The sequence below is a fragment of the Balearica regulorum genome, chromosome 9, assembly GCF_011004875.1.
Source record: "Balearica regulorum gibbericeps isolate bBalReg1 chromosome 9, bBalReg1.pri, whole genome shotgun sequence".
Classification (NCBI taxonomy): domain Eukaryota; kingdom Metazoa; phylum Chordata; class Aves; order Gruiformes; family Gruidae; genus Balearica; species Balearica regulorum.
The window spans coordinates 25,393,081-25,408,603 of NC_046192.1; the positions used below are offsets into that span (position 1 = coordinate 25,393,081).

Consider the following 15,523-nt stretch of genomic DNA (forward strand, 5'->3'; position numbering starts at 1 on the left):
AGATATAGAAAAAGAAGATAATAAAAGCTCTTTAGTCATGCAACATGGATAAGCTTACTGGTGTTTTATTGCTGCTTTTCTCTCATTTGCAGAGCCTGATGCATCATATTGAACCAAAATATTATTAATTAACCAGCCATTCCTTGGCTGCAATAATCACAGTAACTGTGTTTAGTCCAAAGAGTTTCTGCAATCTGCCTGCAATTATGTATGTACCTGCCATTGGTAGGTTGGTGAGCAAACAATGCAACGAAGTGATAACAGCAAAGCATAAAGCATCGGATTTGATGTTGGGCTTTATAATCAAGAGCAGCAGATGAAGGAAGCAGAGGGGCTTTAAGGTATGTCATTCCTTCTATTGCATCCAAGTTATGATTTAAGGCTGCTAGTCAACATGTATTCAGGCAATGTTAAGGGGAACTCAGGAGAGGAACTGCTGGTGTATCATTTCCTCATTGCAAGGAACAGGCCTTAAAATGTACGCTTCTCAATATACAGTGTAGTTGCAGGCTTTAAAGACAACGTTCCCCAGGGGAGTAAAAATAATCGTAATATTAAAAATGGCTCCATGTTTTGATATGAATGGCAATTTGATATGAGTAGCACTATGCTATTTATAAAAGCTTCTTTGTTAATCCCCACACTGAAAAGCACTTAGTTACCAAAGTACTGGCTTTCCCCTTCTGGGGACTGTTGGTGGGCCGGTATTGCTTTTAGTCGTTGTTCTTTCCCTGTGGCTGTGGGGTTTCCGTGAACAGGGGTGCAGGTGGGGTGATAGGTTATACTTGGAAGAAATGGGAGGCAATAATATACAATAGACTTAGACTGTTCTTTTGCACAAACAAAAGCTTCTTCTAAAGTATTTCTCGTTCCTTTGGGTCATCCCTAAAACACGTGAACGTGTTTTGACATGCCAGTGCAACGCACGTGTATTCCCGCACCTTCTTGCTTTGACTAAAAAGAACCAGTTTCTCTGTATTTAAGGCTGTTTTAGCAGGTTAAATGTCCCTAACCAAATGTTAAATGCAGTAGCTGCTGCCAATGTCTATTGATCTGGATGCTGGAGATTAGTTTTAATTAGTTTTACTGCTGGTGCGCAGTCCAACGTTAATGGCACAGTGGTGTTCTTCGCACGGGGCTGAGCAGCCGGTTCTGCAGCCAGCGCAGCCCCCTTGCCGCAGCACGCCTTGTTCCACTGTGCCTCACAAAAAAGCAATACTGGGAAAAACACAAGTTTTACACGGACTTTTAAGGCACTGACTCCACCTATGTACTCACCCTCATTCTGGTTGTGCTTTCAGCAGCAACTAGTGTGCAGTTTCTTCTGTTTTCACTGAACTGCGGCCCCTGTGAAACCCCATGGGATTATACACGTGACATGTGCATCCACTTTACAAATAAGTAACTTACCCAGTTACCTACGTCTTGCCTTTCCCACGTGTCACGAGCATGCTATCAGAGCTCATTAGAGGCTTTGTCAAGTACATTTTTAACAAATCAACATCTTCCTTTATAGTTTGTTCTAAAGAAGGAAAGAAAACTGGTGAAGAAAAAAAAAAGGAAGTTGATTTTGTTGGTTTTCTGTTTCAGGAATTTCAGAAACATAAAAACCTCCATAGTTAATCTCAGGAGAAAATTGTGTTTTGTGTGTAATATGGTTTGCAGGGAACAAAATACATTTCTCAGTGATTGCCCACTAGTGTAATAATGCAGTAATCTGCACTGTGTGAATTATCCTGAATTGGAGATTTATTTCATGTAGTCCTTAAGGAATGTTTTATTTAAATCCTTGGATTAGGGAACATGGTTTAAAACCTGATTCATTTATAAATTTTGCTAATTTATTAAATTACTAATGTGATTTATAGAGTTTTCATAGCTGTTCCTTCTGTTTTCTTTATACCAACGGTGTTTCTCTGGGTCTAGATGGGCAAGAGGAAGTTCAGTGGGCTGGAAATCACCTTGATCGTCCTCTTCTGCCTGGTCGTGATCGTAGCCTGTGTCCTCATTGGGCTTTTAGCATCAGGACAATCTGGAGTCAAAACTACAGGTAAGTACTTCCCATTGCTGCTGTTGGACCAGAGCAAAAACCTTAAGTGATAACTGCTCATCTCTTCTTGCTGAGACTATTGTAAATGCCACAGAGCTTCTGGAACTAACCATTGGCATAATTTCTGTCACTGATTTAGACTTTTCAAGAATGTGGACATTCACATGATGAAAAAAAAAAAAAAAGCACTGTTACTATGTGTTCTTATCATTACCCAAAGGTGAATCATGATCAATCTTTCCTACAGATAATATGAGTAAAGTTACCAGTCATTAACATAATAAATAGCATGATTCAGAATTTATTGGCATGAAAAAAACTTTTATCCCTTCCTCCCAAGACTGGACTTGTTTTATAAACCTAGAACTGGTATGATGTCGAAATTTTTGAATATAAAAAAAAGATAGCACTGAAAAAAAAAAAAAGGGTTCAGGGAGACTATGTGGGAGCAGCCAAATTGTGTGGAATATACATTATAACCACAAAAACCTATAGTGTTTCCTGCTAATGTATGGGTACATTAGAAACCACTGGTCTTACAGGAATGTAACATAGAGCACCCTGCTTTACCTACAGTTCCATTTTGTGTGAGTAATCCCATTTACACATGGAGGTAAAGCAAAAAGCTTGGAGGTAAAAATGGCAGTAAAATAAAAATAATTTCTTATAAAAATCAAACACTTTGGTTTTTTAGTAAAACTACCCATACAGACTAATATCTGCATATTTTCTGCCCATTTCTGTCACAAGATGAGTATGAGTCTCCCTGGGCAAAAAGTACAAGTGCATATATCGCAGATAATGCAAACGGGCGAGTCCATGTATTTATGTGCATCTCCACCTGAAACAAGATTCCTACACTTCGCAATTCACGTTCCAAACATATACAGTGTTCCCAAATATGTAAAGGAAAATAGAAAACAACAGTCGTGTACCCTTTTGCCTGCTAAAGGTGCCAAGAGGTCACCTTAAATTTGGTCCAACAAACCTGAAATCCAATGGAGAATCTTAATGGAGATTTAGGGTGCTTTTACCTGATGTTCTAATTCAAGCTCCTGTGGAAGAACAGAATTTCAGAGGAAGGAGCACCTGTGAGAGCAGCAGCACTGTACCATTTAAGAATAGTCCTTCCAAATTTAACTTAGCATGTATTTTCAGAAGCAGCAATGCATGTTGAGCTACAGGACTTACTGAAAACTGGATGAATGTATACCTTAAGAAATAAAATTATCAACGTCACCTGTATGTTCAAAACCTTTAAGAAAAACCCTTTATCTGAATAGATGTATGCAATTTGTCAAAGGTACGATAAATCTCACTAGCAATAGTTTACACTCATTTGCATCCATATTAATGATTAGAGTATACATTTTGGAAATACTGATCATAACCCATTAATTTATTTCCCTAACAGAATATACACCAGAATGTCCGAACGTATTAATAGCAGAGAGAATTGACTGCATCCCGGATCAAGTAGCAACAAAGGTCTGAAAAATTTAACTTGTCTCTGCTATATCAGTTGTTTTCTCAACCTTTTTTAATCTGTGATTGCCTGAACGCTTTGCAGGGAAGCGTAACTCCTGTATAACGCGTTTCAGCCCATTAACAGAACGTCTGTAGCAGTTTGCTGTCAAAGGTTGAAGACCGCTGCCAAAGTACTCCCCAGCAGTTTGGTTTTGGGATAGGTGGAAACATAATTAGTCAGACATGAACCAGTTAAAAAAGTCACTCTTTACTTTTAACAACTTTGCCTGAAGGTTTTCTTTTTGTCTGATGGTCAAGTACTAGCATTTATAATAGTTCAGAAATAGCAGGTGAAGATGCACTTTACCCAAATGCAAAAGACATAGTGACAGTTTCCTTTCAGAACCAATTTGAATCTCAGTGTCTTCCTTTCTCAGTTGTGGTATCTCTTATCTGGGAGACCATAGAGTTTTGACCTTTTGGCTTAAGAATCTATGACTTAAGATTCCCAGTGAAAAGTATCATCTTATTTTTTCAGTGCTCTCACATTCAGAACATTTTTGTTGTGGTTGGTCTTGAAAGGCTATTATTATTTTTATTATCATTATTATTGTTCATCTTTACGGTAGATATTCTCACTTTCTGATGGAAGCTGGTGGATGCATGGCATCTTTCTTTGGTTTAGGAGAGCAGCTTAGGAGAAAAAATAGTGAATATGTTATGATGTATGATGTTTATGTCATTCACAGAGGTATAAAAAATTATTACCCAGCTGTCTCAATTTCTGAGGAAATTCCCAGTCTAATTCCAGAAATGGCAGTTGTTAAAGCTTCTGTCATACCATGGGTTTTGTTATGATATATAGTTCAATAAAGTCCTCTGGGCAAACAGGTTAATAAAGGCTCAAATCACAGCCTGTTCCTCTACTCTTTTGGTTCCTTCACACACACACACACACACACACCCCCAGCCCAGGAGCAAGCACACCACAGTAGGAGCAGTCATGCAGATCACTTTAATCTTTAATTACTGTTTTTGAACCAGTCACCCCACATTATGTGCTGCACTCATCATACAGTGAGGGAAATAGTTTTGCTTTGGTTACAACTGTAAGCCTTATTGTAAGTCAGCCCTTGCTTTTTACCATCACAGATTAGAAAAAACTAAAAATAATCAAATTATAGATACTAGCAGAAAGTAGGGCCAGATGCAGATTTGAACACTGGGATACGTGCTCTGGAATTAGAGGTAAAATCAATGATTCCTGAATCTGTTCTTCCCTTAGTGAAGAACAGGCAGCAGTTTTCACAGGGTTAGAGGTAGATATCACCTTTATCCTGTGCATGCCTGACACGAGCCAGAGTCCCACCCCAATGCATCCATTCATTCCTGTATAAATTTTCTCCTGGAAGCATTTTGGTTGTCCTTCTTTCGGCAATTCTAATGCAGCAACCAGCAGAGCTGTAAAACTACAGGTACCTGCTTAGAATAACATAACTCTTCTGCAGTGGTTTCCATTAGTGGTTTTTCAGAATAAACAGAAGCTGGGAAAATTGTGATTTGCCTACACTCCTATAGCAGGTTAATGTCTGTCTTGGTTTCTTTATTCACTGAAGATGTCCTAGATGAAGCCAGAAAATGGGTAGGATTGCAGAGGATAAAAGTTTGGAAAACAAATAGATATTTATTAACCAATCACAGGATCAACGAAGACAGACATGCTGAAAGGTAGTAGATAGTTAACTGTTCACTCCTGTGGAGAATTGTCATGAAGTTTGATTAGACAAGAAGAATGCACCAGTAAAAAAGCAACTACTATGAGCAGAGTAGTAGCCCATTATTGGACTGATACCTCTGAAAGCTTGGGGGAAGGGTGTATTGGTTTGGGTTTGGTTTGTTTGGGGTTTTTTTTCCAAAATATCCTGCTGGCAGAGGTTTGTTTGGGTGTACATAAGGGAAACATTTTAGTTCAGCACATAGAAAAGCTATTCTTTTAATCCTTGGTGCTCAGTTCCATGTTCAGAAGCCATCTCATGCTGTATATACTGCAGTGTAAACTGTTTCTGCGTATCCAGGATTATTTCTAATTAAGCTTTGATTTTTCTCTTTGGCTTTATTAGGTATTGGTATCTATTGTGCTGGTTTTATAGCTCAGAGGCTGTGATCAGCTCACATCTTTATTTGCACTAAATGATAGCTTTTATAACAGCCTCTCCAGTGTCTTTGGATGAACTCTGCTCCATTCCCTGTGTCAGGCATAACTGATCTTACGCTTCTGTATTTACTTCCTTATGCAGTAAGCTCAATGTGCCACAAAAATGCAGAGCTATAGCTTACAAATCCACTAGAATAAGATCTAGCTAGAAGAGTACCACTGAACTGTAAAGTGACTGCTGAAAATAGTCAACCAGTATTCATGAGAAGTAGCTGGAGAAAAAGAAAAGCATGCTTATGGAGTTTGGAACACAGATACTTGAACTATAAGGCTTTAGGAGAACCTGTTGTTCAAGCTATTCTCCATTGGATGGGATAGTCACTGGTCCAGGAAGGGATAAGAGGATGCAGGTAGCAAGCCTGTTCTTATGTATTTAGTACATTCCCCTATGTATGAATGAAATGAAGTAAGGGAGCAGAGCTGTGATCTCTGCTGTCTTGAAGGGGATGGGTGCTTCTCATTTACTCTGAAATAGTTTATACAATGAGAAATAGGGAGCTCTCGTGGTGGGAGTTGGGAAGGTGGAAAGTGAGCATGGGTTTTTCACAGCCTTAGTGCATCGATTTGTGGATCAAAGTGGGGGAAAAGGAGTCCTTATATCTCTCCTCCAACTGAGTTTTTTGCTTGGAACCTAATGAAAATGACAGCATACATGTTTTCTGATGTGATCAGTCCATGACACCTAGATTGGTGAATCTAGGTTTAATCTTGGGTGGTTTGGCAGAGATTTCTGTACTCTGTGCAATCGCTACTGAACGAAAACGTGACTTCCCAAGCCAGTGGCTCTGTGAGCTCCCTCTGTGCTTTCCTTCAGTACTTGCACGATTTCTGGGCTGGAGCTGGCCTACCTTTGCTTTCTTCAGAGGCTGAGAAAAGCATTTGACCTGCACTGGTCAGGTTGGGCTCTATAACCCAAAACCAAGTGCCAGTCAGGTCAGCAGCAATAGAGATTTTGGATCATCTCCACCTGTTTCAAGCTGCAGAATATTTTTAAATAAGCATGGCATAAACACCAGAAACATTTGACCGCAATCAGATGAAGGAAGAAGCAGCTTCTGTTAGTTAGCAGCTGGAGGAAAAGGTTTAAAGATCTGCATGTTGGATTTGGATACCTGACATCACTTATGGACACTGTCCTTTGCCCTCAGTGAAGCTTGTATTACTACTGCCCTTTGCCCTAAGTAATGAGTCGGATTTTTAATGTGAGAAAATATGCAGAAACTTAGTGATGTATTACCCAAATCTTATCTTCAAGCATAAAACTCACGCAGACAGCACGTGAGTAAGTTAATTTCTAACAGCAAAGCAAAGGTACTGCAGCTTACTGTACTACTGAAAGGTAGTGTGAAGGTTGGTGCCACTATGCTGAGATACATGCTTTAAACAAGTTTATTTGCTTGGGATTTTTTTTTAGGGGGGGAAAACCCTCCATCTGAGATTCTGCAGAAGCAATCTGAACATTTCTGATATTGGAAAATTACATTAAAATATAGATATTATACATTATGATCAATTATGCTTATGTAGATGTTTATCGACCAGATGTTTACCAGATGTTAAGCCAATTATAACTTTTACTCCCTCTCCAGTGTATGACTTTTGGTCAGACTATACTACATCTGTCACAGCTCAAATGTTTCAATAATTCTTTTTAAATGTTCATTTTGCCTGTGAATCTTGTGAGTTTTAGAAAGAATGAATGTTTAGTAAGCACGTTTCTACTCTGAATCCAGAAAAATATCCTTTCTATTTAGTGTGTTCTATGCCACTGAATTTGCCTGATAGATTTTCAGAGGAGTTGATCTGATTTCAAATGTTATTTAAGGTTTCTGGTGTTTGGGGTAAAATACACTCCATGTGCATTTTTACTGTTTTAGTATAGAGGATTTATTTGTGTAAAATCAGCTCATTTGTGCCCCTCATGTCCTTGAATCAGAGCATCTGTACTCTGCGTGGCTGCTGCTGGAGTCCTCAGAGCGATACCAGTGTGCCCTGGTGTTTCTTCTCTTCAAAACATGGGTACAAAGTGGATGGGTCAACAAGATCAACTCGGGCAGGTAAGCTGTGGGCTCAGTTCCCCAATTTATGCACGTGCTGATGTCCAATTCAACACAAAACATTGCAATATGTGTTTTTTTTCCAAGGCTTCGAGACTACGTTAACAAGGCTATCGTCACCTTCCCTCTTTGGGAATGATATCAACACCGTCCTCCTCACAGGAGAGTATCAGACACCAAATCGCTTCCGGTTCAAGGTTAATCTTTTTCCTATGCTGTTTTAAGGTTCATGTTCTGTGCAAGATTTTAGGCTGGCTGTTACTGTGCAGTGAGGTTAGGAGGGCTGGATTAATCCCTCTGATGCATTCTCATGGCTCCCACTGAAGTGCTTGGCTCCTCCTTTCTTTGTGCTCTCCGCTGTTGCAATGCATTGGGTTAACGAGGGTTTAGCACAGTGGGATTTCTGCATGAAAAATTACTGAGACCTTTGAAAAGCTCAGCTTTTATGGTATCTATCTTTTTTCCTCATTGTAGGAAAATTTTTGGGATAAATGTGTTTACTTATTTATTTATGGCCTGGCCATATCTCTCAATGATTTTGACAGACAACATTAGCTCTTCCAATGATTTCTGTTATCTATGGAAAACTCAATAGTCTGTGCGGTGAATGTGGGATATCAATGGGTTCTGGGGTTGAGCCAGATCTTCTTCTGTGGGAGAACTTCCTCTTGTGGTGGGTTCTTGCTGAGCCAGGGAAACACAGGGTCCAGTATTATGAGGGAAACAGCTGAAAATGAGTGATGAAAGTTGGAAATGAATAACAATGAAGGTAGAAGAGGAAACTGGGATAGGGTGGGAATATCCTAAGTCAGAACTACATGTTAATGCTGGAAAATGTTTGAATTAGACATTAGTTTTTAAAGGCCCAACACTTTGGTTGTTTAAATATGTGCAGATCACTGATCCTAACGCACAAAGATTTGAAGTCCCTCATGAGCATGTGCAATCTTTCACTGGATCCGCAGCCTCCAATTTAAACTATAAAGTGGATGTGAAGCAGAACCCCTTTGGCATCGTGGTGACCAGAGTGAGCAATGGTAGAGTGCTGTAAGTAACGTTTGCGCTTTTTCTGAATAGCACGGATGTCATTGGTTTTCTCTGAAAGCCCACATTGCCACACAGTGTATGTCCAAGATGCCATGTGTGAGGTGCCCTCTTGGACATGTAATCTACTTCTCTTGTTTTGCTGATGCTTGTTCTACAGGACTCTTGTGAGGCCTTTGGAAATAACTTGTCTGATATGGAGAAGTCTGTCTGAAAGGTTTTCAATCTGGCTGTCTATCTCCCTCGATATCAGGGAAATCTTTACAGCTACTTTGTTTTATCAATTGAGGGAATTTTTATTATAGGAAGGACTCCTTGCCAGTGCTTCAAATTGCGTTGGAACACTCTTCATTGTGTGTTTTATCTTATTTGTTGCAATCATGCTGAAGCCCTGAATTGCCAAAACTGGGTTGCCCTTTAGACTTATGATATCCAAGAATAGCTGGTGCAAGCCACTGATAAGCTGGTCATGTAATGCTGTAAGTAAAATATTTGAGCTTGTTTATTGAATGCTTTCATCCCATTTAGGTTCTAAAAATAAATAAATAAAACAAACCTAGAAACGTAACAGCATGGCTTTAAGACCCATTAGAAGGGGGAAGTGTCAGGATGAACATGCTTATTAAATCAGTCCAAGAATGATTAACTGTCAGAGTGCTAGGTCAGTTGGATTATCAATGCTTCAAGTTTAATTAATTAGCAGTTACTTTTGTGCTCTTATTAGTATTGTTTTCTTGCTTAGAATCCTCTATAATGATTGATTTGCATTATAGAGAGCACAAAAGATGGACTTGATATTCAGTAGTGCATGACTGATTAAACAGGTATATGGGGGGGGAATAAGAAATCTAGTCTAATAGAACCATGTTGAAACAGTGCTCTGGAAGATTGCCTATATTTTCCTTAGGCTTTTCTTTAATTTGATAAAAGTAGTTGCATTTTCTGTTTCTAAAGAAAAAAAATAAAACAATGCTTGACTCAGAGTTTGAGTATCTCAAAGAAAGCTGTGGTTAGCATGGGATAAGGGCAGCTTCTCAAAGACAAATCCTTGATAAATTTGTTTACACAAGATGAGTGCTTTCCCCCAAGTCTTAAACAACCAAATAAATGTGAGACCCCTTTGGAAAGGAAAGAGTGGGGATGAATGTGTTACTGCAGTTCATTACAAAAATCCTGTTTTAAAGCCTATGACTTTCCATCATTGTTTGTGGGACTTGAGAGCCTCAAAAGAGTTAGAGTTCTGATTGGTCTATTACTATCACCATTTGCAAGAAAACCTGGAAGATTTCCATAGTTTCATCAGAAATGCAGACCTTCCTCTCCAAAAAAAAGCTAGTTTCAGGACAGTTTGTGAGCAGATGGGCAAGATAGTCCTTGGAATTAATGAAAATGGACAGAAATACATCAGATGAGGATTTGGCCTATGAAGCCTCCATTAAGTGTTAGTATTTTTAACTTTAAAAAAATATGAGCAGCTTAAAATTGTAGCAAGTCCGAACTCCCCTGTTTCTGTCTCTTGTTTCTGCAGTGTTTGTAATTACTAATGCACTGTGTATTTAATAGTTTAAGGACATCTTTATGCCTCAAAGATTTTAGTGATAGTGATATACTCATCGTGCTAAATGTACTCATAGTGTACTAATACATCTGAAGTGATAAAGTCCCTTAAAATTAATGTGGCTGTGTTTGCATAAGTCAAGAGAAAGTTGTGTTACTCTCCCCTATACGAATATCATGACTGTGAAATGTCACAAAAATCACAGGAAAATACAATTGTAGAAAGAGATTCTAATTAAAACTACATAAAGTGAGGAGATAAAAGCATATTCCTTTGAAATTGTGTATGATGTTAATACATACCAAGGTAGTTTGCCATCTGAAAGTAAGTCATTTTCTCTGCTTTTGGGGAAGGACTGTGTTTCTCCAGATCCCTCTAAGCTCTTGCTTTAGTGAAGCTGAAGATAACCTTCAAATCTGAGGATCAGCTTCTTTCAATTTCTCACTGCTTTCAATCTGGTTTAACTCTAAAATTAACATGACCACAATCCCAGCGTTCTTGTCACATGACGGAAAATGACCACGTTTTGGTGGCGTTGTGGCACACACCTGGCTGTAGAAAAAGATGCCTACGGATGGTCCCCTCCATCCATCAGGAGCGAGGATGCCTAAGATGCCCAACGAAGCCTTTTTGGCACCATTGGGGACCGCAGGTGGGGTCACAACCTGAGAAGTTTCTGGTCGAGGGTGTCTAGAGTCTGGTTGACCATTCCAGCTGTGAGAGCTCAGCAGAGCTAAAGGAAGGAGAGCAACAAAATGAGTCGGTTGCCGTGGAGGGAGCTGCTCCTCGGTGCACCTTGCAGCAGGAATTGGGCTGCCTCCTGCTGCCCTCTGCCTCAGCACTGCTCAGATTTCCCCACCATTTCCCGAGTCCCTCCCGCAGAAACAAGGAGTGAAACCAGGTTTTGCTTAAGTACATAAAGCTCCCGTCATTCTTATTTGGAAGATGAATTGTTTGTCTGTAATAAAGGGGAATGGTGAAAGGTGCAAAATTAAATTAATAGAGGAAACTTTATTAATAGAAATTGACTTTTCCTGTGTGTGTTTTGCTAATAGCTGTAAAGGAGGAATATTGATCTTGGGCTTGTCCTGTTTGCACAGATATATACAATAGCCTCTGTATTTATTTTCAACACCACCACCTTCAGGTTCCTTAGAAAGCTTAGCAGTTGCTTTATGCAGAATTTGCTACCAGAGGTGTGATAGCCATCAAATGGTTTATTCGAGAGCCAGCATGTAGCTGTAGTCTGCCGTTCCCTGTGGCCGAGCAGGACTCAAGAGCAGGTATTGTTCATTTTTGCTGGCAAGCAAAAGCTGTTATTGATTTGCAAGATCTGATGGAGTGGATTATTTTTGTGTTTCTGTCCACCCACGGGAATTTTCCATCTGCCCTGTTACTGTGAGTGGCTGCAGAGAGTGGATTCAGGATTCAGTGCAGCAGATGCAGGGTGGGAAGTTGTGGTGGAAGAGGGGAGAGCAAATGTACCCCCCAAAACCAATGCGCCACTTGGACGAGAGGTTTCTGTAGGATCAACAGGCACCGTTCATCTTGTCGTCTGTGCAAGGGTCGCTCTGCTCCAGCCCCACACTGTCCTACCTCCCTCTATCCAGCTCTAACTAAAAGGAGTAGAAACAACTACTGCAACAATTTTTGGTAAAATACTTTCTTTTTTTTTTTTTTTTAAATTGTTTCATCAGGTTTGATACTACCATAGGACCACTGCAGTATGCTGACCAGTTTTTACAGCTATCAATCAAACTACCTAGCAGCAACATTTATGGTGTGGGAGAGCATGTGCATAAGCAGTACCGGCACGATGTTAACTGGAAAACCTGGCCCATGTTCAGCAGAGATATTGGCCCCTCTGGAGTAAGGACTGGCTTTATTACGTTTCATTCTTTGCAGATGACTTCTGGAATTCAAGCTATTATGCAAGAGACTCATTAATGATATCCATCGAGTTTTTCCCCAAAGACTTTTCAGGCACTGCATGTTATTACTGAAAGCTAGATGGTACTGACAAAAGTTCCCTGAGGAATAGCTTTTTATAAATATTTTGATTTTTGTGTTGATGTGCAGTTGAAAACTGTTTGATAAACATTAATATAGGAGTCTTCAGTTTCTACTGATAAACAAAATAAATAACAATATGTCCTAATGTATTGCTGTGTGCAGCCTTCAGTACAGATGACACACGCTTCTTCAGTTAACATCCTTGTAGCTCGTCAAATGATGGAAAAGTTCTGTTTAACAGCTGTCTCTTTACAAGATAAAATATGTCTGTCAGCAATTATTTGTTTCTATAGTCTGTATGGCTGTCTCTTTCCAAAACAATTTCCAGGGCACCCATTTTTTGGTAATTGTAAAACTATTTGTCACTATTACCTCAAGCTTCATAAAGCAACAACTCATATGGTTTACTTCTAGAGAGCACTTCAGTGTTTTGCTGAAATAGGAGCTACACTAACACAAGCTACAGGATGAAACCACTATATGTATTAATAATTTGGAATTTGTACCCCTTGCCTTGAGACACCTCACTATGGTCTCTTGTCGAAGATACTTCTTACCTGAATGGCTCTATTGAGCGTGGACTCATTAAGTTAAACTAACAGTGAACAGAATCAAGTTAGGATAATTTCAAATTGATCAAGTTCTGTTTCTCATTACTTTGTTCTGAGTTTTCTTTTGCAGGGGAAGAAGCACAACTATTAAAACAATTGTTAAAATTTCCAAGGTTTTTGCCAGTAATAATAATGGGGGAAAAAAAAAAAAAAACCAACATTAGAAAGGAAATAAATAAGAAGCAAGGCACTCTCTTATTTCCATAGATTAGACATAAAAATGATTACCTTGCAGGATTAATAGAAATATAGACGAGGTGTAAAATCTAATCTGTGGTGAAAGGTGATGCAATCACCCTTCAAGTTCTATTGTTCGTTTGATGCGCATATACATTACCCAGAAATAGTGCTGCAATATATGCAGACTTGCCTGAAGATCCGTCATATCTGCTTGCTTATGTTATCTGTGTATTTGGGGAAATGTTTGTTTTAATTGACAATGTTCTCATAAAGGAGAGGAATGCCAGGAAAGAGAAAGCAGAAATGTAGGAAGGTGTCAGGATTTTTATTTTTGTTGTTTGCTAATATTTTGAGAAGTTTCAAGTTCTACCTGGGATATATTTTGAAATATCCCAGAACAGATACTGTTATTAGATTTTAATCAGCTTACTTTTTCTTTTTATCCTTTAAGGAAATGCATAACTTGTATGGAGTTCAGACTTTCTTCCTGTGTTTGGAAGACAGCACTGGAGCCTCCTTTGGTGTTTTCCTAATGAATAGCAATGCCATGGGTAAGAAAGCTTTCTCTATCGCTCTGAGCATTGCAGTTAAATAACTTTGTAAATGAACTGTGGGACTGGGATCAAAACTGTAGTGTTTAGCGTACGCAACGTAAGCAGTGAGTAGCGCACAGTTAACGTGAAGATTGCGCTGGAAACCTGAGGATCAGAAAGCTATCCGAAGCCTGTGCAGCTCTGTGCAGATGTGCAGGACTCTGGAATCGGAGCCTAAATTTGGAGTAAGCAATACTTGAAAGTAAATGTTCTTTAGTCTCTATAGATAAGCATGCATATATGTCTACTTTACAGAGCTCTTCACCTCTCTTGATGCCAGAAAGTTGTACTAAAAATTTAAAGAAAAAAGGTTGAGCCATTGGATTTCTTCTGATTCTTTTTTCTGTAGGATGTAAATGAATGGAAATATAGATATTCAAAAGAGTCATCTGAATACATTCCCCCTTCATTACAAGTTCAATTAATGGTTTTGGGTTTCTTAGGTAGTTTTGTTTTGTGGGTTTTTTTCTTAAGTAATTTGTCTAATCATCAATTAGAAAATCACAATGTTCTTTTAGAATTAGCTGATATTCATAATTGGTTTCGTGACTCTTGTCCGGCAGAGTTTGCAGTGCAGCCTGCTCCAGCAGTGACCTACAGAACTTCTGGTGGGATCCTTGATTTCTATATCTTCTTGGGGAACACTCCAGAGCAAGTAGTCCAGGAGTACCTGCAGGTACCTTTAGCTCGAGAGACTATGCATTGAACAGATTTTTAAAAGCGCTTGGGATTTTTTGGTGGTTGGTATTTTTTTTTCCACTTTATATAACAGTATGTCTTCACTATCTTATACATTAACTCAAAATATGACTCAGTATATATTTAATTAAGAATAGCTGCTAGTATGTCCCTAATGTGACTGCTGTCATTAGAAATAGCTAGCTGGGGTTAAGATGGGGTGTAAATGTTTTTAGCTGTCCTGCTACGGGCAGCTGGAACTCAAGCACTACTTTCTCTGGAGACGCTGGAGCAGAGACCATGCGGCAGCTCGAGGTCCAAGAAGTCTGAAGCTGCTAAATCCATCTGTCTGTATGGCCTGACTCATTTACACAGTGGTCATTGGAGTCTGAGATGGTCTACATGGAATAACTTACGCTTCCTTGCTGGGGCTCATTACTGTTATAGGCACAAATTCCTGTTCATTTGGCAGTATTATAGGGTAGATAACATGCTTAAAGGTATGTCATGATTTTATGGTCAAAAAGTATCATTGATATCTCTCGTACTTCTTGAGATCTGCTTACATTTCAGTGACACCTTAAAGAATGCGCATTGTCCCAAACTATTTCTATTTCTTAAAATTTTTAAAAAAAAACCACCATAGAAAAATATTATATTTGGGTGTGGGCTGCTCATTTCACACACTCAAGCTTAGTGTATATTATTCAAATAGATTTGAGGAGTATGGATCTAGAGAAACGGGCGCTGAGGTGACACATGCGGTGTCCACTGACAGTGCATGGGATTTTTGCTCTCAACTTGCAGCTCGTGGGACTGCCAGTATTGCCTTCCTACTGGAGCCTGGGCTTCCAGATCAGCCGCTGGAATTACGGGTCTTTGGATGAGGTGAAGAAAGTTGTGGAGAGGAACAGGGCGATTGGACTCCCTTACGTAAGTATGGGGTTTGAGGAGCACAGCAACCCTGTGAAGGTAGAGCTCTGCAGGAGAAATGACCCAGAGGTATCCTGACCATGGTGTTCTGCAACTGGCGCATTTCATATCAGTTTAAATTAGT

The 15,523-nt window shown here is 39.4% G+C and overlaps 1 protein-coding gene across 1 annotated transcript in view; it reads left to right on the top strand.

Annotated features, from left to right (window-relative positions):
* Positions 1 to 201: 201 nt before the first annotated feature.
* Positions 202 to 15,523, top strand: part of SI (sucrase-isomaltase) — a 53,858-nt gene continuing 38,536 nt past the window's right edge. The window contains exons 1-10 of the mRNA XM_075761625.1: positions 202 to 341; positions 1,927 to 2,050; positions 3,465 to 3,538; positions 7,669 to 7,789; positions 7,877 to 7,986; positions 8,685 to 8,836; positions 12,089 to 12,260; positions 13,647 to 13,746; positions 14,352 to 14,464; positions 15,274 to 15,399. Of these exons, the coding sequence (XP_075617740.1) occupies positions 1,927 to 2,050; positions 3,465 to 3,538; positions 7,669 to 7,789; positions 7,877 to 7,986; positions 8,685 to 8,836; positions 12,089 to 12,260; positions 13,647 to 13,746; positions 14,352 to 14,464; positions 15,274 to 15,399 (1,092 nt within the window). The 5' untranslated portion in view covers positions 202 to 341. The remainder of the gene's footprint in view (positions 342 to 1,926; positions 2,051 to 3,464; positions 3,539 to 7,668; positions 7,790 to 7,876; positions 7,987 to 8,684; positions 8,837 to 12,088; positions 12,261 to 13,646; positions 13,747 to 14,351; positions 14,465 to 15,273; positions 15,400 to 15,523) is intronic.